General features: G+C 47.0%; 2 protein-coding genes across 11 annotated transcripts in view; one reads left to right on the top strand and one right to left on the bottom strand.

Moving 5' to 3' along the window:
- Positions 1 to 18134, top strand: part of WASHC1 (WASH complex subunit 1) — a 47039-nt gene extending 28905 nt beyond the window's left edge. Inside the window, exons 2-12 of one of the 5 annotated variants that reach the window (XM_066590902.1) lie at positions 9153 to 9221; positions 9689 to 9880; positions 10832 to 10943; positions 11016 to 11162; positions 11333 to 11469; positions 11640 to 11775; positions 11852 to 12059; positions 12178 to 12342; positions 12415 to 12573; positions 16310 to 16378; positions 17616 to 18134. In XM_066590902.1, the coding sequence (XP_066446999.1) occupies positions 9741 to 9880; positions 10832 to 10943; positions 11016 to 11162; positions 11333 to 11469; positions 11640 to 11775; positions 11852 to 12059; positions 12178 to 12342; positions 12415 to 12573; positions 16310 to 16378; positions 17616 to 17755 (1413 nt within the window). In that variant the 5' untranslated portion in view covers positions 9153 to 9221; positions 9689 to 9740 and the 3' untranslated portion in view covers positions 17756 to 18134. Of the gene's footprint in view, positions 1 to 9092; positions 9222 to 9310; positions 9412 to 9688; positions 9881 to 10831; positions 10944 to 11015; positions 11163 to 11332; positions 11470 to 11639; positions 11776 to 11851; positions 12060 to 12177; positions 12343 to 12414; positions 12574 to 16309; positions 16379 to 17615 lie in introns of those variants that run through there. The other 4 variants (XM_066590905.1, XM_066590901.1, XM_066590903.1 and 1 more) reach the window with 4 other exon arrangements.
- Positions 18116 to 23398, bottom strand: part of DDX11 (DEAD/H-box helicase 11) — a 134104-nt gene continuing 128821 nt past the window's right edge. For 5 of the 6 annotated variants that reach the window (XM_066590900.1, XM_066590896.1, XM_066590898.1 and 2 more), the window contains 4 exons: positions 20397 to 20481; positions 20192 to 20267; positions 19196 to 19350; positions 18116 to 18259 (listed from right to left, as the gene is read on the bottom strand). In XM_066590900.1, coding sequence (XP_066446997.1) covers positions 18218 to 18259; positions 19196 to 19350; positions 20192 to 20267; positions 20397 to 20481 — 358 coding nt within the window. In that variant the 3' untranslated portion in view covers positions 18116 to 18217. Of the gene's footprint in view, positions 18260 to 19195; positions 19351 to 20191; positions 20268 to 20396; positions 20482 to 20795; positions 21879 to 23398 lie in introns of those variants that run through there. The other variant, XR_010790255.1, reaches the window with a different exon arrangement.

Here is a 23398-nt window from a genome sequence, read left to right as displayed (position 1 = left end):
ATTGTACTGCACTCCACCATGCTTCACTGCTGCCTGCAGATACTCATTATTGTACTGTTCTCCACTATGCTTTACTGCTGCCTGCAAACACTCATTATTGTACTGCTCTTCGCCATGGTTCACTGCTGCCTGCAGATACTCATTATTGTACAGCTCTCCACTATGCTTCACTGCTGCTTGCAGATACTCATTATTGTACTATCCCCCATGCTTCACTGCTGCCTGCAGACACTCATTATTGTACCACTCTCAACCATGCTTCACTGCTGTCTGCAGACACTCATTATTGTATCATTCTTCACCATGCTTTACTGCTGCCTGCAGACACTCATTATTTTACCGCTCTCTCCCATTGTTCACTGCTGCCTGCAGACATTCAGTATTGTACTGCTCCTCACCATGCTTCACAGCTGCCTGCAGATACTCATTATTGTACTGCACTCCACCATGTTTCACTGCAGCGTGCAGACACTTATTATTGTACTGCTCTCCACTATGCTTCACTACTGCTTGCGGATACTCATTATTGTGCTGCGCTCACCCATGCTTCACTGCCGCCTGCAGACATTGATTATTGTTCACCTCTTCACCATTTCACTGCTGCCTGCTCACTAAACTGCTTTACTGCTGCCTGCTGACATTGATTATTGTACTGCTCCTCACCATGCTTCACAGCTGCCTGCAGATGCTCATTATTGTACTGCACTCCACCATGTTTCACAGCTGCCTACAGACACTTATTATTGTACCATTCTCCCCCATGCTTTACTGCTGCCTGCAGACACTCATTATTTAACCACTCTTCCCCATGTTTCACTGCTACCTGCAGACACTCATTATTGTACCGCTCTTCCCCATGCGTCACTGCTGCCTGCAGACATTCATTATTGAAACCCTCTCCACCATGCTTCTCTGCTGCCTGCAGACACCCATTATTGTACTGCTTTCCCCCATTCTTCACTGCTGCCTATAGACACTTATTATTGTATCACTTTTTCCCATGCTTCACTGCTGCCTGCAAACACTCATTATTGTAACCCTCTCCACCATGCTTCACTGCTGCCTGCAGACACTCATTATTTAACCACTATCCCCATGCGTCACTGTTGCCTGCAGACACTCATTATTGTACCACTCTTCCCCATGCCTCGCTGCTGCCTGCAAACACTCATTATTGTAACCCTCTCCACCATGCTTCACTGCTGCCTGCAGATACTCATTATTTAACCACTATCCCAATGCGTCACTGTTGCCTGCAGACACTCATTATTGTACCCTTCTCCACCATGCTTTACTGCTGCCTGCAGACATTCATTATTGTACTGCTCTCCCCCATGCTTCACTGCTGCCTGCAAACACTCATTATTGTACTGCTCTCCGCCATGCTTCACTACTAGTTGCAGACACTAATTATTGTACCGCTCTCCCCCATGCTTCACTCCTGCCTGCAGACACCCATTATACTGCTCTCCCCCATGCTTCACTGCTGCCTGCAGACACTCATTATTGTACAGCTCTCCACTATGCTTCATTGATGCTTGCAGATATCCATTATTGTACTGCTCTTCCCCATGCTTCACTGCTGCCTGCAGACACTCATTATTGTACCCTTCTCCACCATGCTTTACTGCTGCCTGCAGATATTCATTATTGTACTGCTCTCCCCCATGCTTTACTGCTGCCTGCAGATAATCATTATTGTACAGCTCTCCACCACGCTTCACTGCTAGCTGCAGACACTAATTATTGTACCGCTCTCCCCCATGCTTCACTCCTGCCTGCAGACACTCATTATACTGCTATCCCCCATGCTTCACTGCTGCCTACAGACACTTATTATTGTACCGCTCTCCCCCATGCTTCACTGCCGTCCTCACACACACATTATTGTATCATTTCTCACCTTGCTTCTCTGCTACCTTCAGACACTAATTTTTGTACTGCTTTCCCCGATACTTCACTGATGCCTGTAGACACTTATTATTGTATCACTCTTCCCCATGCTTTACTGCTGCATGCAGACACTCATTATTGTACCGCTTTTCCCCATGCCTCACTGCTGCCTGCAGACACTCATTATTGTATCATTTTTCACCATGCTCCACTGCAGCGTGCAGACACTCATTATTATACCACTTTCCACCATGCTTCACAGCTGCCAATAAGGGAGATGAAATAAATCCTCCACAGTGCCACCTATTGAAAGACAGCATTCCTTCAAATCAAAGTCAGACTTTTTATACAAGTCTTGTAACAATGACTAGGAATTAAAAGCAAAGCCAGACCCCATGAACATACAGCTGTTTCCGGGTAATTGCCCTTCATCAGTGTATAGTAGGAGTCTGGCTTTTGCTAGTGAGAGGCCTGGGACGGGGGTCTGAAACACTCTTTTTTCCTTAGGGGAGAGCAACTATATACTATAAACTAAGTGAGGAGACTCAAATGGCCACACACGCTCCTCTGGGTAATATGCAAATAAGGGAGATGGAATAAATCCTCCACAGTGCCACCTATTGAAAGGCAGCATTCCTTCAAGTCAAAGTCAGACCTTTTATACAAGCCTTGTTACAATGACTGGGAATTAAAAGCAAAGCCAAACCCCATGTACATACAGCTGTTTCCGGGTTATTGCCCTTCATCAGTGTACAGTAGGAGTCTATCTTTTGCTAGTGAGAGGCCTGGGACGGGGGTCAGAAACAGGGAGAAAGGAGTGTTTCAGACCCCCGTCCCAGGCCTCTCACTAGCAAAAGACAGACTCCTACTGTGCACTGATGAAGGGCAATAACCCGGAAACAGCTGTATGTACATGGGGTCTGGCTTTCCTTTTAATTCCCAGTCATTGTAACAAGACTTGTATAAAAAGTCTGACTTTGACTTGAAGGAATGCTGCCTTTCAATAGGTGGCACTGTGGAGGATTTATTCCATCTCCCTTATTTGCATATTACCCAGAGGAGCGTGTGTGGCCATTTGAGTCTCCTCACTTAGTTTATAGTATATAGTTGCTCTCCCTAAGGAAAAAAGAGTGTTTCTGACCCCCGTCCCAGGCCTCTCACTAGCAAAAGATAGACTCCTACTGTACACTGATGAAGGGCAATAACCCGGAAACAGCTGTATGTACAGGGGGTCTGGCTTTGTTTTTTATTTCCAGTAATTGTAACAAGACTTGTATAAAAAGTCTGACTTTCAATAGGTGCCACTGTGGAGGATGTATTCCATCTCCCTTATTTGCATATTACCCAGAGGAGCATGCGTGGCCATTTGAGTCTCCTCACTTAGTTTATAGTATATAGTTGCTCTCCCTAAGGAGAAAAGAGTGTTTCTGACCCCCGTCACAGCTGCCTGCACACTCATTATTGTACTGCTCTCCACCATGCTTCACAGCTGCCTGCAGATGCTCATTATTGTACTGCACTCCACCATGTTTCACTGCAGCCTGCAGACACTTATTATTGTATTGCTCTCCACTATGCTTCACTACTGCTTGCGGATACTCATTATTGTGCTGCACTCACCCATGCTTCACTGCTGCCTGCAGACATTGATTATTGTTCACCTCTTCACCACTTCACTGCTGCCTGCAGATACTCAATATTGTACAGCTCTCCACTATGCTTCACTGCTGCTTGCAGATACTCATTATTGTACCACTCTCCCCCATGCTTCACTGCTGCCTGCAGACACTCATTATTGTACCATTCTCCACTATACGTCACTGCTGCCTGCAAATACTCATTATTGTACTCCTCTCCACCATCCTTCACTGTTGCCTGCAGACACTCATTATTGTACCACTCTCAACCATGCTTCACTGCTGTCTGCAGACACTCACTATTATATCATTCTTCACCATGCTTTACTGCTGCCTGCAGACACTCATTATTTTACCGCTCTCTCCCATTGTTCACTGCTGCCTGCAGACATTCAGTATTGTACCGCTCACCAACCTGCTTTACTGCTGCCTGCTGACATTGATTATTGTACTGCTTCTCACCATGCTTCACAGCTGCCTGCAGATGCTCATTATTGTACTGCACTCCACCATGTTTCACTGCAGCGTGCAGACACTTATTATTGTACTGCTCTCCACTATGCTTCACTACTGCTTGCGGATACTCATTATTGTGCTGCGCTCACCCATGCTTCACTGCCGCCTGCAGACATTGATTATTGTTCACCTCTTCACCATTTCACTGCTGCCTGCAGATACTCATTATTGTACTGTTCTCCACTATGCTTCACTGCTGCCTGCAAACACTCATTATTGTACTGCTCTCCGCCATGCTTCACTGCTGCCTGCAGACACTCATTGTTGTACTGCTCTCTCCCATGTTTCACTGCTGCCTGCAGATACTCATTATTGTACAGCTCTCCACTATGCTTCACTGCTGCTTGCAGATACTCATTATTGTATCATTCTTCACCATGCTTTACTGCTGCCTGCAGACACTCATTATTTTACCGCTGTCTCCTATTGTTCACTGCTGCCTGCAGACATTCAGTATTGTACCGCTAACCAACCTGCTTTACTGCTGCCTGCTGACATTGATTATTGTACTGCTCCTCACCATGCTTCACTGCTGCCTGCAGATACTCATTATTGTACCAGTTTCAACCATGCTTCACTGCTGTCTGCAGACAGTCATTATTGTACCCCTCTCCACCAAGCTTTACTGCTGCCTGCAGGCACTCATTATTGTTCCGCTCTCCCCCATGCCTTACTGCTGACTGCAGACACTCATTATTGTAACCCCCTCCACCATGCTTCACTGCTGGCTGCAGACACTCATTATTGTAACCCTCTCCACCATGCTTCACTGCTGGCTGCAGACACTCATTATTGTACTACTCGCTAGACCTTCACTGAGTAAACTGCCTACGGTTACAGCCAAATATTTCACATTGTGACTCCTCAGTCCAGAGCACCAGCTGCCATATTTCAGCATTCCAGTTCCTTTGTTTTTGTGAATAGTTCAGTTGCTTGGCCTTGTTTCTATGTTGTAGGTATGGCTTTTTGGCTGCAGTTCTTCCATGAACACTACTTCTGGACAGACGTCTCTGAACGGTAGATGGGTGTACCTAAGTTCCACTGGTTTCTGCCAGTTTTGAGCTGATGGCACTTGTACGACTTTACCTAGAAGAACTGATGCTGAAGGTGAGGGACGTCACATCAAATACTGATGGGATTTATATTTCTCTTTCATCAATCACGTTGCATTTTGTTAATTGACAAAAGAATAAACTATTAATCGCTCTATTTTTTAAATTTGATATTGATATGTCTTACTTTGTAGAATTTTTTCCACACCTGGCTTAAATTTCTGAACTTTTGAACAATATATATATATATATATATATATATATATATATATATATATATATATATATATATATATATATATATATATACATATACACACACACAGCATAGTATCACTTCTACTGGGTGTTTTTGTCAATGTCCGCTCTGATCCTATATGCTATTCACTTCAATGGGAAAAACCAAAATGCCACTTCAGCTGTCTCTGTAATACTTGGCAAGATTGTCAGAAAACCAGCCATGAGGTTTCTCATCACAGCCATAAAACGCTGAGATGGGAATACTGCTTTAAGGCCAAGGAAGCCAGAAACAGTAGCATCAACCCCTGGATCACCAGGACAAATAGTATCAACCCCAAAACCAACAGGGCAAGTAGTATCAACTCCTAAACCACCGGGACTAATAGTATCAACTCGTAAACCACTACAAGTAATAGTATCATACCAGCGGGAGTAATTGTGTCAAACCCTAAACCACCAGGACTAATAGTATCAACTCCTAAACCACCAGTAGTAATAGTATCTCTTAAACCACTAGAAGTAATAGTATCAATCCCTAAGCCACTGGAAGTTATAGTATCATCCCCTAAACCAGTTGGAACCAGAGTGTCAACCTCCAAACCACCGCACATAATAGTATCAGCCCCAAAACCAACAGAAGAAATAGTGTCAACCCCTAAACCACAGAGAATGATATAATATCAACCTCTAAACCACCAGGACTAATATTCTCACTACTTAAACCAGTAGGAGTAATAGTACCAACCCCTAAACCACCAGGAGTAATAGTATATTCCCTTAAACCACTGGGAGTAATAGCATTAACCTCTAAACCACCAGGAGTAATAGTGTAAAATCCTAAACCACCAGGAGTAATAATATTATTCTCTAAACCAGCGAGAGTAATGTTGTCAACCCCTAAACCACCAGAAGTAACAATTTCAACCTCGAAACCACCCGGAATAATAGTATCATCCCTAAACCACTGGAAGCAATAGTGCCATATCCCAAACCATAGGAAGTTATAGAATTATCTCCCGAACCACCGGAAGTTATAGTATCCCCTCCTAAACCAGCGGGAGCTATAGTGTCAACCCCAAAGCCACCGGATATAATAGTATCAACCCCTAAGCCACCAAGAATAATAGTATCACCCTCCAAACCACTGGGAGTAATACTGTTAAACCCTAGGTGGTTACCAGGAGTAATAGTACTATTCCCTAAACCAGCGGGAGTAATGTTGTTAACCCCTAAACCACCAGAAGTAACAACTTCAACCTCAAAACCACCAGGAATAATAGTATCATCTGTAAACCACTGGGAATAACAATTTCAACCTTAAAACCACCGGGAATGATAGTATCATTATTAAACCACTGGAAGCGATAGTACCATTTCCTAAACCCCAAGAAGTTATAGTATTATCCCCTGAACCACCGGACGTTAAACCACTAAACAGATACGCTGTTTAGTGGTTTACCACTTAACCACTGGGAATAATAGTATAATACCCTAAATTATTGGTAGCAATAGTTTCAACCCCTAAACCACCGGGAGTAATGGCATAATTCCTTTAAGCACTGAGAGTAATAATATCATCCCCTAAACCACCAGGAGTAATAGTAGCAATCCTTGCACCAACGGAATTAATTGTAGCAACCCCCGCACCACGAGGAGTCATAGTAATATCGTTTAAATCAATAGAATAGTATGAGCCCCTGCACCACCAGGATTAATAGCAGTGACTCCTAAAACATTATTAACCCTTAAAGCATCAGGAATAACAGTAATAACCACGGAACCACCAGGAAAAATAGTAGTAATCCCTAAAGCATCAGAACTGGTACCACCAGGAGTAATAGTATTAACCTCCTAAACCAGTGGAAGCCATAGTGTCAACCTCAAAACCACCAGCTGTAACAGTATCAACCCCAAAACCACCAGGAGTAATAGCATCATCCCCTAAACCACTGGGTGTAATAGTATTGACCCCTAAACCACCGAGAATAATAGAATTAACCCCTAAACCATCAAAAGTAATTGAATTGTCCCCTAAACCATTGAGAGTAATTGTATCAACCCCAAACCACCAGGAGTAATAGTATAAATCCCTAAATCACTGGGAGTAATACTATCATCCCCTAAACCAGTGGGAGCAATAGTACCAACCCCTAAACCACCAGGAGTAATAGTATCATCCCGTAAACCACCAAGAGTAACAATTTCAACCTCTAAACCACCAGGAGTAATAGTATCATACCCTAAACCCTTGGTAGTAATAGTATCAATCCTTAAACCACTGGAAGGTATAGTATCAACCCCTAAACCACAAAGAGCAATAGTATCAACCCCTAAACATCCAAGAGCGATAGTATCAACCCCTAAACCACCGGTAGCAATAGTGTCAAGCCTAAACCACCAGGAGTTATAGTATCATCCCCTAAACCACCAGGAGTAACAATTTCAACCTCTAAACCACTGGGAGTAATAGTATAATATCCTAAATTATTGGTAGCAATAGTTTCAACCCCTAAACCACCAAGAGTAATAGTATTAACCCCTAGACCACCAGGAATAACACCAGCTTTAATCCACAGGCCACCAGGAATGTTGCTTTTTCCTCAGTGAGTGAATTATTATGGTTGAGGAGAAGTAATGATGACTGATCAGTGCGTACCTCTGGACAGCTACTCTCTCCTCTTAGTTGCCACCTCTGCATGGCGCCATTTTCAAAGAGAATTTCTCCAGTGAGAGTCTTATAGTGTCAGCGGTATATGTGGGAACGCGGCTCCGTGGGGTCCGGATGCTGGGAGCCTTACTGAGGTAGCCACATAGCGATCAATGTGGTGGTGGGCCTTCAGCTTTCACAGACCCCTGAATGGTGGATCCTCCTATGTATGCAGTGATGTATGACAGCTCAGAACAAGGAAGAACTTCAGGGCTGTGGAAAAGCTGGGTGACTCCTGCTGTCAGAGCAGTCAGATTCCCATTCAGCCTTCCAGGAACAAGAAGGAACCGCAACCGGACAGAAGAATATATCACACATGATAGTATTAGATACACGTTTCAGCAGACAGTATCACACAGGATGGGATTAGATACAGCGGCTCAGCAGGCAGTATCACATATGATGGGATTAGATACACAGCTCAACAGACAGTATCATACATGATGGGATTAGATACAGCGGCTCAGCAGACAGCATCACACATAATGAGATTAGATACGCATCTCAGCAAGCAGTATCACACATGATGGGATTGGATGCATAGCTCTGCAGACAGTATCACACATGATGGGATTAGATACAGCGGCTCAGCAGACAGTATCACACATAATGAGATTAGATACGCATCTCAGCAGACAATTTCACACGTTAGAATTAGATACACGTTTCAGCAGACAGTATCACACATGAAAGGATTATACACACACTTCAGCAGACAGTACCACACAGAATGGGATTAGATACACAGCTCGCAGACTGTATTACACATGATGGGAATAGAGACGCGTTTCAGCAGGCAGTATCACACATGACGGGATTAGATACATATTTCAGCAGACTGTATCACACAGGATGGGATTAGATACATGGCTCAACAGGCAGTATCACACATGATGGGATTAGATACACTTTTCAGCAGACTGTATCACACGGGATAGGATTAGATACATGAGCTCTGCAGACCGTATCACGCGAGAGGATTAGCTACATCAGCGGCTGAGTCAGGGGACGGTCACATGACTCGAATCACATGACCCCAGGCAGCTGGGCGGAAGGCGGATCACGTGACAGCTGGCTGGAGGAGGTGAGCGCGCGGAGCTGCGGGGGGACTTCTCCCTTCACACGGCCGGTCTACAGGACGGACTACAAATCCCAGCATCCACGCACCGATCACAGGTTGGAGAGGAGGGCTCTGTCACCATGACTACGGCTGAAAGGGGAACCGTGAAGGGAGAGAGGGCGTATACAGACCCACGTGACCCGGGGGGCTTCCTGTATGGAGTCCTAGTGAATGTCACTACGCCTGTAGGGGGCATGCTGGGAGCAGTAGTGTCCACACTTGACGCCTAGTGCTGCACCTCCCCCTGTAAGCAGTGGTGACACTATTTTGTCTGCGGATGGCACTATTAAACATCTGTTCCGCCAACCGCAGAGCTGCCATCTTGTATGTGCAGCAATATCCCCATCAGAGCGGCTTGTAAACGGCATTCGCACGTAACGCTACAGAAGCACGACCGTGGGGTGCGAATACTTTGGCGAAGCCGCACTGAGATGATGGAGCGCCCCTCCCCGCTCGCCCCCCTCTCCCAATCAGGGCTTCGTCTTGTTAGGTTTTGGCGCTGATTACCTGCTTGTAATTACAGATAATTCCTGCGGCAGTCGCACCGTCTTCTCTCAGTAGCGGGCGCTGTCACCATGCCACAGATGATGTCCGTGGAGCGCCAGGTGTACTCGGTGCCGCTCATCCAGCCGGACCTCCGCCGCGAGGAGACAATCCAGCAGATCACCGTCACCCTGCAGCAGCTGCAGTCCGTGTCCAACGACATCTTCAGCAGGTAGCGGTCATGTGACCACCGGGGGGCACTAGAAAGGGGGCACCGCCGTCTGTGCCAGAGTCAGGTGGCCAACTGCCATAGGACTTCGCTTAATCAGACTGTCACGACACTGCAGCGGTGGGCGGCTGCTGTGTGCAGCGCCGCCGCGGCGGTCTGGGCTGGCTGGAGGGACTCTGCGGCGGTCTGGGCTGGCTGGAGGGACTCTGGGGTGGCTGGAGGGACTCCGCGGCGGCGGTCTGGGGTGGCTGGAGGGACTCCGCGGCGGCGGTCTGGGGTGGCTGGAGGGACTCCGGCGGGGGGCTCCTGTGGGGGTGTGGTGGCGGGAGGGGCTCCACGGCGACGGTCTGGGGTCAGTCCGGGGTGGCGTCCTGATATGGTCGCTTTTTTTCTTACTGGAAAGTAATTGCTCTTAGTACGAGAAGTGTGCCAAGCCGGACCTGTGAATGTAGTGCTGAGCCTGGGGGCCACAGGACGCTGTGCCGCATACAGATGGCGCTTCCCTCCAGTCACAGTGCAGAGTCATACCGAACTTCTACTCCAGTCACCTCCAGAGCTGCATTCACAATCCTGACAGCTGCTGCTTAGCTCTGGCTCGACACCTCCTGCTGGTTCAGTGTCTGTCGATTCCCATTCTCGAAAGTCTAATGTAGCAGAGTGCATTATGGGAGCTCGCCGACAGCGAAGACTGCACACCCTACATCTCCCAGGTTATACGTCGGACGTGTAAATGCAGCTTTGGCTGAAACTGGAGTATATCGCAGGCTGGTCACACACTGCTGTACTTTGGGCTTCGTCTTGCATCCACTATACGGAAGTGCGTCCCGACCTGACCGTGGGTCACCTGACTTGAACACCATATGAGTCTCGTGGTCAGGTCGGGGCGCACTTCAGTACAACGGACACAAAACAGAATAGTGCGATATCCGTGTCACTCGCTTGTTGCCCCCTTAGGATCCTGCAGAGAGTGGAGACCAACCGGGCGCAGCTGAAGGGCATCAATGAGCGGGTGAGCCTGGCGCAGGCCAAGATCGAGAAAGTGAAGGGCAGCAAGAAGGCCATAAAGGTAGGTTAGCGCTGGTGACCGCCTCCCGCACCCTCCTGCTGCCCGCCCTCACCTACCTCCTTCACCCTGCAGGTGTTCTCCAGCGCCAAGTACCCGGCTCCGGAGCGCCTCCAGGAATACTCCTCCATCTTCTCAGGGGCCGATGATTCGTGGTCAGAAAAGAGGGTGAAGCGCAAGATCCAGAGCAAACATCGAGCGCTGGACGAGCAGGTGCTGCAGGTACGGCCCCTCCCCCAGCCTCAAGAGCTGAACTTCCACAGCACAACTGGCATACCAGAGCTGAATATGTCATGTCTTTGCACACCGATAACCCATCCTGGTATCACTGTTGCAAATGACACGCTCGGCTCTGCTACATCTAATAAGCATTCTCCGTCCACGCTCTACAGGAAAAGCTGAAGTATTACCCTGTCTATGTGAGCCCGAAGGGGCAAGAAGGCGAGGCGGCGGAGGAGGGGTTGGGCAGCCTACCCCGCAACATCAACTCAGTCAGCTCTCTGCTCCTCTTCAACACGACCGAGAACCTGTGAGTGAAGCATGTGGCACAAGGGATGTAGGCAGTTCAGGTGTAAGCACGTATCACAGCAGGAAATTAGCAGAGTCTTGAATGCAGCTTTGGTAGTAGTTGGAGTAGAAGGATAGAAGTCGGGTGGGAGGAGCCTGGTCTGTCCAGAGATAATCGGCTTGTCCTTTCAGCTATAAGAAGTACGTCTTCTTGGATCCTCTGGCCGGTGTGGTGACCCGCACTAACCAGCCTCTAGAGGGCGATGATGAGGACCGGCTCTTTGATGCCCCTCTGTCTATCTCCAAGAGGGAGCAGCTTGAGCGTCAGGTGAGCAGAGACACCCCCCCCCCCCCCAGCGTCTCGTCTGTCTGATGCTCCTCCTTACGTATTCGCTCTTTTCTAGACCGCAGAGAATTACTTCTACGTTCCGGACCTCGGCGAAGTCCCCGAGATTGATGTCCCTTATTACTTACCCGACCTTCCCGGGGTGGCAGATGACCTCATGTACAGCGCTGATCTGGGTCCTGGCATCGCCCCATCAGCTCCTGGGGGTCCCATCCCAGAACTTCCTACCTTCAGCATTGAGGAGGTCACAGAGCCTTCAAGGGCCGGTACGTATAGATTTTGCAGTGAATGGGGGCTGCAATACCAGGCACAACCACAGACAAGTGTGGCGCTATGTTTTTCTGACCCTGGACAACCCCCTTTTTTTTTCAATACTTCCTTCAGATTCTCAAGATGGCTGTCTGCTGCCGCCGCCGCCTCCTCCCCCGCCTCCTCCGCCTCCTCCACCTGCACTGCTGCCTGTTTCACCACCTGCCCCACCGCTGCAGCTGCCGCCTTCACAGTCTACCCTACCTGCGTCCGGTGGAGCAGATGAGACTGCCGATACCGGTAAGGAAAGACGCAGTTTGTGAAAATGTTGCTGGTATATTTTTCTCCCATAACTTGGTCCCTATATTTCAGCCGCCATTCAAGGAGCCCCTAAAGAGGTGGTGAATCCCTCCGATGGCCGGGCATCTCTTCTGGAGTCAATTCGCCAAGCGGGCGGCATCGGAAAGGCCAATCTGCGCAGCGTGAAAGAGAAGAAGTTGGAGAAGAAGAAGATGAAGGAGCAGGAACAAGGTGACCTCCCCCCTCAGGAGGGTTTTTGGGGCGTGGGCCAGGAGTGTTCTTGACAAGGAGATTAGAGGTGTGGAGCAGCTGGGGGAGGAGTGCCAGTGCCAAGTTGCTGCCAGGCGTATGCCCAGATCGTACGCTGCTGCTGGTACTTGGCAGCTGACTGGGCTCTGAGAACAGCTGCCAGTCACTGATAATGAGTCCGCGACGCATGCAGAAGCTTCAACCCGCTGTGAAATACTATGTGCACGTTATTAACTGTGCAGCCAGCAGAGGGCGCTCCGCTTCCTGAGGTTAACTGTATTTAACTCCTTGTGCAGATTTTCAACTCTACTTTTGAAATGCCATAACGTTATTTGTCCATCGCCGCAGCCGTATAAGAGATGTTTTTTGCGTGGTGAATTGTATTTTTTATTAGTACCATTTTTGGGTATATGTGACTTTTTTGATCTCATATTTTTCTTTTGTTTTTTTTTTTTTTTGCAAGGCAAAACGGACAAAAAAAACTTTTGCTTTGTTTATGCTTAACCCCTTAGTGACCAAGCCTTAATGATCAGGCCAATCTGACGTGTCACTTTAACGTAGAATAACTCCGTAAAGGCTTTGCATATCCAAGTGATTCTGACATTGTTTTCTCGCCACATGTTGTACTTCATTTAGGTGGTAAAAATAGACCGATAGATGAGGTCACAAATGACCTCATTTTAAAAAACTACACCCTTTAATGTATTTACTGAGGGGGGTCATGAGTATTTTGACCTTAGTTTTTTTTCAGCAGTTAATGCAATTTAGAGGAGAAAAAATAAAATTTCATATTTTTGCACATATGTCATTTTAAAGACAGGATTTTTTTTCCTATAGTGCACATGACAATGAGGATTTACACCCCCAAATGGAGACCCCAGTTTGTCCTGTGTTCAGAAACATGCCCATTGTGGTCCTAGTATTACGTCTGTATGCACAATGTGGCCCAAAATGAAAGAAGCAGCCAGTGACTTTCGGAACAGAAATTTTGCTTAAAGGTGTTTTAGGCCCCATTGCCAAAATGACAGAGAACCCCCACAAATGACCCCATTTTAAAAACTACACCCTTTAAAAAATTTATTTAGGGGTGTATTGCGTATTTTGACCCCACAGTTTTTGAATGAATCTAAGCAAAGTGAAAGGAAAAAATTACGATTTTCATTTTTTTGTCAACTGTCATTTTTAAAAAGTTTTTTTTTTGTGCAGCACTTATATGAATGAAGACGTTCACCCCAAAATGGATACCCCCGTTTGTTCCGTGTTCATAAACATACCCATTGTGGCCCCAATCTGCTTTCTGGACACATGGCTGGGCCTGTAATGGAGGGAACACCCGTTGGATTTCAGGACACAACTGAATAAATTCCAGGCCTCATTACCCACTTATGTAGAAAAAAAAGAATAGACTGCCTAAAAATAATCCTCCACGCCCTTTCTGGCGTTCCCTAAATCTTAGATAAAAGTAATAATTACACTGCATAGTATGTCCGAAAACAGGGGTAATTGCGGAGGCTGGTTGGGATGGGCACATGGGGCAATAAAACCGGGTATCCCTCCTCCCATACTTCCTGCAAGCCCAACATTTTTTTTGGGGGGGGGGGGGGGGGGGATTTCGTGACCTCAGCGGCATGGATGGGGTGTAGAAAGTGGCGCTCTATTTGTTTCGGACGTTTTGATATATAATATGTATGGTTTTGGTTTGCGTCGGCTCTGGGTTATTTTCTTTATGTATATATGGTAGTTGTATTCTGTAATTTTTATTTACGGATGTATGTAATTATGTTTTTTACTATGTATGTCCCCTATGACGTCATATAAAGACCTCCTGGGGGGCAATCGCATGTTTTTTTTTTTATTTGACACTTTCCCACTGTAGCTGGGGCATCCATAGGCGCCCCAGTTACAGGGAAAAACATCCCCTTGTAGTGACAGTCACTGGCAGAGCTGATCAGGGTCTTCTGGGACCCTGTAGCTCTGCTGTAGCATGGAATCCCGAGTCACATGACCCCTGGGCTCCCGTAGTGCAAGTTACACTTCTACTTTTCAGTACACAGTGCTCATTGAGCGCTATGTACTTGGGGAAGAAGACAGGGTTAAAATCTCCTCCTGCCTTCTCCTCTGGGTTATTAGCTGTTACTAACAGCTGACAACCCATCCTGCCTCTGATTGATTGCAGAGACAGGAGGCTTAAATCCCCGCCGTAATTTTACTATCTGCTGGGCTTTAAACCTGGACCAAGCACCTTATATTTACCACGCTTGGTCTTTAATGGGTTAAACTTCAACTTTTTAAAACTTTTACGTCATTGCCATTATCGATTTGGATAACAGCGATCACGTGGACAGGGATCGATCACTGCTCCAGGCTCTCGGCTATTTTTAGTAGCCAAGAGATTTTCCTAGGCCCTCCCCAGCTTCTGAGCGTCCGCCCGCCAGTTTGCAGAGGAGCGCATTTGCCAAAGCTGGGGAAAGGTCCATGGATAAAGATCCCATGGGGGGGGATGATTCATGACAGGAGCTGAAACTGACTTATTTTTACATGATTGCCGTTATCCATTGGATAGTGGCAATCATGTGACCAGGGACTGCGGCTCCTCCCCTGTGTGTGTGGGGGGGGGGAGGGATAAAACAAACTGCATACTGCGGCCTCCTGTGACATCTCCCTGGTACTCATGGTAGCCGGGAGATTTTAAATCTCCCAGGCTCCACGGCCTTCTATGCATGCGTCCGACATGTTACATTATGCATGTGCAGAAAATGGCATCGGGTCCTGGCAGAACCCAAATGTCTCAGAGGATCGAGGTGAGCAATTTCAGCTCCCCCTTATGGATCTGAAACTGTTAAACTTTTTTTGTTTACTTTTATGATCGTGTTATCCATTGATTACTTCTGGCAGCTGATAGCAGGGAGCTGTCACCCACACAGATCCCAGGGTTTTAATCCACAGGGTCGGCGTGTTCTTACAGCGCTGGGGATTAAAGCCCAGAACACCCAGGATGTGAAAACACGTATGGGTGGTCACTAAGGGGTTAATAATAGCTAAAAAGCATATTCAACGTATTGTACGGTTCGCTACATATGCAGCGATCCCGAACGTGAACAAAAAAATGTTACTAAAATCTAAACTCTTAGCAGACCTGAAACCTGTTGATTAGCATTTGCTTGCCATAGTAGCCCATCAGCAATTACATGGCGGAGGGACGATGACATCAGAGGGGGCACTCTCCCTCTGAACCTTATACATGCTGCAACCCACATTGATTGCAGCAAGTAAGGGGTTAATAGCCGAATCCTGTGTTCTCGCTAAACCTCACTGTTGAGTGGAAGGCCAGCTGCCAACTACTGCTGCGGGCTTGGCTTCTCCTCCACATGACTTACATGTACATCATTGGGCAGAGAGCGTTTAAAGGGGTTCAAAACAGCTCACACGTTTATTGCTGTCCGTGTGTACACGCATCCCGTATATAAATATATAGCGATTCCGTTAAAGCACACGTCCAACACCAGGCATGCGGGCCGTGCATTAAACCTCAAAGGGGTTATTCAGGCAGCACTTGTGAGGCTATTGAGTAACGGGTGACCTCCATGATGGCTGCTGTCAACGTTTCTCAGGGTTGCGGTTACTCTGCAGGACACCCAGTAAAGCTGTTGTATATAGTGGGGTAGGATAATGGGAGTTGTAGTAAATCACTTTCTAGCTGTGTGTTCCTGTCTTGCAGTGAGAGCCACCGGTGGGGGAGGAGATCTGATGTCTGATCTGTTCAACAAACTGGCGATGAGACGTAAAGGTAGGTGGCGGGGGACTACTACCCCAAGCGTCTCACACTGACAGCGAGCAGGCGATGAACTAATAAACGGATGTTTATCGGCTGTGCAGCCGCCCCTATAGGTACGAGTGATTGTAGTAATGACCGTCCACAAACCAGTCTGAAAAGGAAACGTAAACTAGCGCCAATTGACGTTTGTTAAACAGATAATCTGGGACAAGCGTTCATCCTCGGTCCATCTATATAAGCTGACAGTAAGACGCCAAATGTGCGAATGGAAAAATGCTGGCTAGTCCGCTGCACATCTCTGGTTCAACAGGATGATGAGGAGCCACCCAATCACGGCTCTACGGGGGTGAAGGATTGAATTAACGACTGTTTGTCCCCGTATTGCAGATCTGCTGTGTAATCAAGCACCAATTGATATGCTTGATTTGGTGCTCTTTTCAACGGCCTGATTGTTGGTCTTGAGGTCTTTCTCCACGGGCCAATTACTGCGCCCAAACTTTCTACGAACATTTGCTTGCCCGACAGGCTGTGTACATTGAAGAAGGATCAGCTGACGAACAAGCAGCTCATTTACTGGCTGATCTCATTTAAGGGAGCATTAGAATGCTGGCTGCTTATCTCCCCGTGTAAATCGGTGACATATGTACGGAGACGAATCCCAAAATAAAGAAAATCGGCAGCATCCAGGTTTACAAAAGTAAAAAAAATCAACCTTTATTCTCCCATGACATCAGATTAAGACAGCAACGTTTTTGACCGGATGGTCTTTTTCAACAAAGACCATCTTGTCGAAATGTTGCTGTCTTAATCTGAGATGGGAGAATAAAGGTTGATTTTTTTTTTTTTTTTTTTTACTTTTGTAAACCTAGATGCTGCTGCTTTTCTTCATTTTGGGATTTTGCTTTTGGAACATGTTCGGGTTCCTGGCGACTGTTGAGTATTGGAGGTCCGGCCACTGATGTGGTGAGGAGGAGGGCTGCTGGTGCTCTATTATACTCTATGTATGGGGACGAGTGATCGGTGGTCCCCGCAGAGCAGTTATCTGCTCTTGTTCACTGACCAATCTGCTCATTGTTGGTCACTGGTCGTTGGCACAGGTGGATTACCTGCCAGGTAAAAGGACCTTTCACATGGGACAGAATAGGCCGCTCTGCAAGCCGCAGTAACTTCCCCATTGCATCAAAATCCGCAGATAGAAGCATCTTGCCCGCCCGCTTCACACTTCACGGACTCTGACGCTTCTTTCTAGGCATCTCTGGGAAGGGCCCGGCTGCTGGAAGTGGAGATTCTCCTGCCGGAGCGTTTGCCAGGATTTCTGATACTATTCCGCCCCTCCCCCCACCACAAGTGATGCCTGGAGAAGCAGACGAGGATGAATGGGAGTCTTAAGGTTACGGACCGTAAAGCTTCATCTATGGACATCAATCATATAAGTAAGGAAGCGACCGCCTTGTGGAGATTACAGATCCGTGACTAGCACCTGCATCTTGTCCAGAGTGAAGGAGGATGTTAATATGGCGCCGGTACAGCACAGCAGGCAGCTTCTGACTTTTTTCCCTTTTTGTCGCAATTATTACAAAATTGCAGCAGTAAAAACTATTTTGCATATAACTTGTTGTTTGGTTTGCCACAATTTTGCAATAATCCCACCAGCTGTCCGAATACTTGCAGTAGTTTGAGGTTTGTTGTAGATCTTGGACTATCCGACCATCAGAAGTATAATAAGGTGCACCGTGCGTTACAATCTAATAAACTGCAATAAATGCTACCTTTATTGATTAATGTAACAAAGTGGAAAACGGGCGACAACGGTTTTGTTGTAATAAATAATGCAGGAGATCCTGAAGAAGCTCAAGTTGGCGACACAGAAGTAGTCTTCTTCATCTGAAAGAACTGCAGAGATAGAAAGAAGGGTTAGTTAGGTCACCCACTAGTACTATGGTGTATTTAACCCCTTAGTGATATGCCCTATTTGGGTCCTTAGAAAGCAACGATGTTTGAGATTTTCATCTCCACTTTTCAAAAGCCACTACTTAAGTTTTCCGTCATGATGCGTTTGTCCCAGCTATCTCCGTTAGACCTAGAGCGCTCCTTAAATGCCGTTTTGCTTGGTCAAAGCTGTAATTTGTGCAGTAGTGATGGTATAAACTGATGGAGCCCCCAGAACTGTAGCGTTCCAATCTTACCACTTAAAGTGCAGTTACACTTTCAACTATGAAGACTTTTGATATATCTTAAGAACAAAAGTTGGGATTGCTGGGACTCTTTCCATGCACTAGAACAAACCAACAAAAGCGCTTGCTCACGCTGAAAATAGGTTCATAGACTTTCCATTCAGCCCATTTTCAGCCACTGAGCAGTGAAAGCTTCAGCTGGTTTCTTGTGATTACTGGGGGTCACAGTAATCAAAACTTTTGACGTGTCCTAATGATATCAAATGTTTTTAGAAAGCGAAATTTAATTTAAGTAATTTTTTTTTATTTTAAACCAGCAGGATTTTGTAATAATCCCTTTCACCCCTCTGCTCTGCATCCATCCCTCACATCCCCCTTCTGCCTCTCAACGCCTCCCTACATCGGTGACCGCTGTAGTAGTGGTCTGGTTCAACCGGGTTCAGATGACTTGTCCAATGTGGTTGGCACCTAAAGTGCTTCCTGCACAGTGGCCACCCGGTCTGCAGCCGCTCCATTCACTAGAATGGCCACCTGATTTGCAAGAAAAGTGCTAAACCTTCCCTTTAGAAGATGGGAAGAGCACGTTAATCTCTGGGGCTGCCATGGCAAGTCTCTCTTTGGAGTCTCCATTGATCCTCTCTGGGGAGATACAAACCTTTCTGATGGATGCAAAAGCGGGTCCAAAGGACTGTTTGACTTCTGCGCTGCTGCGGATCCACTGAGGTAACTTTCCGAGGACAGTTGGTCTGGAGTATCTGTGGTCCAAGAGGAGGATACTGGCGTAGTCCCCACGGTGCCGAATAGCTCGTCCTGCCAAGAGAACGTTATTTTCTGCTTACAGGTATGTTCTCACAGCGGAATTGGTGCAGATTTTCTGCAGTGGAAAATCTGCATTAAAAACAGAGTCAAACTCTGCATCCATGGTGCGGAGCGGCAGCAGCAGAATTCACCACTTCAACTGAAAGGCTGAATTGTGCTGCAGCTCTGTTGCAAAAACTGCATAATAAGCCGCACCGAAATCCGTTATGTGTAAACTTGCCTAAAGGGGTATTCCCACCACAGCAAGTTACCCCTTATCACAAGACGGGGATAAGGCCTTGTTCACAGCAGCAGTTCGCTTTGGAAGCTCCGTTACTGATTTACATGAAAACACAGGCCAAAATAATGCTGCATGTGGTGCCGAATCATTCCGTAAAATGCCAGCTGCCTGTCCAGAAACAGAATGGACCCCATTATAGTAGTCAGTCAGGCCAGTGGGCTCAGTTTTCCTGCTTCTATAACGAAGTAGGGAAAAAGGAACCCAAAGCAACTAATATGAACGAGCTGTAACTTGATGATCATGGTGGTCCCCCCCACCACTCCCAAGAATGTAGAACGAGTATGCCCTGAAGTGGGGGCAGTTCAGCACATACATGCCTCCACTTCCTTTTAGCAGGACGCTTGAACTCTGTCCCGTTAAAATGAATGGAGGGGTGGCGCAAGTGTGTCCTGAGCTGCCTACACTTCAGGACAGGCCGGGGCTGCGTTTTCAGGGTCAGCAGTCAGAACACCACCAATGTGGTGGGAATGCCCGTTTAATAATACTCCTTTACCCTAATACTGAAAGTGATAGTACACATCCTCCACAATACTCTATATGGTCTGTTCTTACCGATAGACTGATTGACAGCTTTCATGCACAGATTCTCTACAAGGACTTTACCCGCAGATACGCCGTTAGTCTTGGGCTGAGAAAATAAACAGCATGTCAATAAGGTAAACCCCCTCCTCCTTGTGTGTCAGCATGGCGTAATCCAAAACCCCTCCCCTAATGTGCTAGAACCCTTATACAACAGACCCGCTCCGGTCCTTATTACCAGGGTGTGATCAAGGTACAACATCTTCTCCTGGAGCTCGGGGGAGCGGATATTGGGGTACGGCATTCCCACCATAACAACACACCTGCAAACGAGAGCATGAAAATAAAGAGCGCCAAACCCTCTGATAGACATAGTTACATGATGTCTGCCTGTAGCTACCACTAGGGGGAGCTCAGATTGCTGTATTGTTGGAGTACAATGTATATACAGTAATCTCCTATATAAACAATTATATGATAACATTCTGTCCTGCTGCCACCACTAGGAAGAGCTCACTGCATACTGTGTTGTTAGAGGTTAATGTGGACACAATATACAGGGAGCTTCCCCCTAGTGGTGGCTGCAGGTTACAAGAATTTCATATGTCTATACAATAGATTTTAGAAAGGTGGTTACCCGTAAAATCTTTCTCATCCATGTCATTGGGGGACACAGCAGAAGCCATTGTGACATTTCAGAGCAGTCCCTTTAGGGCGAGAAAAAACCATGCAGTAAGTTTATGGCAGTCTGTAAAACTCTGACTGAAAAAGGCGCCTGCGGATGCAAAAGTGCGCACTCTGTAAAACTTTGAAAAGGTGTGCAGAAAGGTCCACATGGTGGCCATACACACTTGCAGAGCAGAGGCACTGGTGCGTACCGCCCGCGATGCACCAACTGCCTGAGTAGAATGTGCAGTAACACGGAAGGGAGCCGCTCTGCCCTTGGCACAGTATGCCTCTACCACTGCTGGTTTGATTCAGCGAGAGATGACCACCTTGGAAGCTGCAAGGCCATGTCTCAGGCCATCAGGGATCACAAAAGGAGAGTCGACTCGCCTAAAGGTCGGTGTCTGAGTGGTAGGTTCGCAAGGCTCGAAATATATCCACTTTGTAGAGAGCATTCTTGGGTTAACTGCAGAGAGGCAAAATGAAGGCAAGACTAAGTCTTCACTGATGTGCAAAGTCGACACCACCTTAGGTAGGAAAAAGGGAACAGGATGCAGGACCAACCTAATCCTGATGAAAGATGGTGAAAAAAGGCTTGGCAATGCCACGAGCGCAGAAGCCAGTTGGATGGAGGTGACTACCACCAAGAATGCCACCTTCCAGGCCAAAACGAGATGAGACTGCAGTGTGTCCAGTAACAGATTATGGTCCAAGGGTGGGACAAAAGAATGGTATGGAGGGGTGGCATGAGCAACCCCCTGTAGAAAAGTACAGACGACTGATTTTGAGGCCAGTCGGTGTTTGAAAAGTGTTGACAGTGCAGACACCTGCCGCTGCAGGGAACTAAGGCCCAAGACCATTTCTCTCTCCTTCCTCCAGGAAGGTCTGGATAAGCACATAGGGTGGAAGTTGTGTTGTTCGCACCAGCAGAAGAAAGTTTTCCAAACACAATGATAAATCTGAGAGAAGGAAGGTTTTCAAGTCTTCGTCATGGTTTGAATGACAGTTTCCACAAATCCACGGTCTCTCAGGACTATGGCTTCAACCGCCACACCTTTAAAGGAAGAGTGGATAAAAAGGGTCTCAGTAAGAGAAGATCTCGAGGAGGGAGATGCTAGAGAGTAGACGAGATCAGAGTACCACGTGCGCGAGGGCCAATATAGGGCGATGAGAATCACCGGAAGTCCTTCTAGCTTGATCTTCTTACGAAGTTGTGGGATTAGTGGGAAGAGAGGAAAGACATGTGGGAACCTGGTGCCTGCAGGAGGGGTATAACTAGCAGGAAGCGCTAACATTTTTTTTTTGTTTAGTTTGCCTCCTTGTAGCAGTAGCTATACCTGCAGTCTTCAGCTGATCCCCCAATGATGCAGATGAGAAAATCTGTTTGTGATAATGACGACGGCGGTCGTTAACAGATTATCACTAGTATGAGGATGAATGATCGTTGCTGTGCCAGGTCACAAACTTAGATACACTAGACAACAACTGGTGGTTTGTCCCACCTCTCCAGAAGACATAAAATTACTAAAACGATTAAGTTCAACTTTTTCTGTATTGGCGATTTAGGCAACCACCATTAGAATGTGCGTTCCAGGGCGAGACCCCTTCATTAGTTCAGTTGGATTACATACAGTCAGGGACCTGATGAGCTGGAGGTCTCAACTGCTGGGAAAGAACAGAGGGGTGATCACTTCTCCACCGCTGGCCACTGCGCCCTCCACTGACATCCCTGTATTATTTCCCAGCAGTTGGCACCTCAAGACAGGAGAAGGTGATCTTAATCTTTTTAGTAAGTTGATTACTTCTGGAGAGCTGAATAGGGGATAATTTTATGATCGTGGGGGTCCGACCGCTGGGATCCTGAGAACAGGGGTCTGGTCTGTCCCCGAGTGAATGGAGCAGAGGTCATGCAGGTCTGCCGCCACTCCACTCACTTCAAAGAAAGTGCCAGAAATTACTGAACTTCAAGCGCTTCAGCTATCTCCGGGCACTATCATTGAAGTGAATGGAGCAGCAGCGCACCTGCGCAACCTCCGCTCCATTCACTCGGAGACCAACTGAATCAGAATAGGTGGGGTTCCCAGAGGTCGAGCCCGTAATGATAATAAAGTTATAGAATAGGGGATAACGGTTTAACTTGGCACAACTCCTTTAATGCCCACATAAAATGATCAGCTGATAAACAAGCTATGAACCAAATGTTTATACTCGATCATTGGTTTGTATAAAAAGACCTTAAAGGGGTTGTTTGGTTACAAGAGAACAGCCCTTTAATAGGGCCTGTACTAAAATATTAAATACTTACTTCTCTGCTGCTGCCGGGATCCAGCGCTGCAGCCCCTCTCTGGTTCTGGCATTTGTTGTGACAGCTGATGTCACAGAAAGTCAGGCGACTGTTGTAGCCTATCAGAGACTGCAATGTCACCGCTCTTTCTCCAGAGCGCTATGATGCCAGGATTTTAGGAATGTGACACTGCAGCCTCTCATTGGCTGCAGCCGTCACCTGACTTCCTGTGACATCAGCTGTCACAATAAATGCCAGGACCAGAGACTAGCTGCAGCGTTGGATCCCAG

This window comes from Eleutherodactylus coqui, chromosome 2 (genome assembly GCF_035609145.1).
Source record: "Eleutherodactylus coqui strain aEleCoq1 chromosome 2, aEleCoq1.hap1, whole genome shotgun sequence".
Lineage (NCBI taxonomy): Eukaryota > Metazoa > Chordata > Amphibia > Anura > Eleutherodactylidae > Eleutherodactylus > Eleutherodactylus coqui.
The sequence above is the reverse complement of the archived record's forward strand: the minus strand, read 5'-3'. Positions and strand labels throughout refer to the sequence as shown.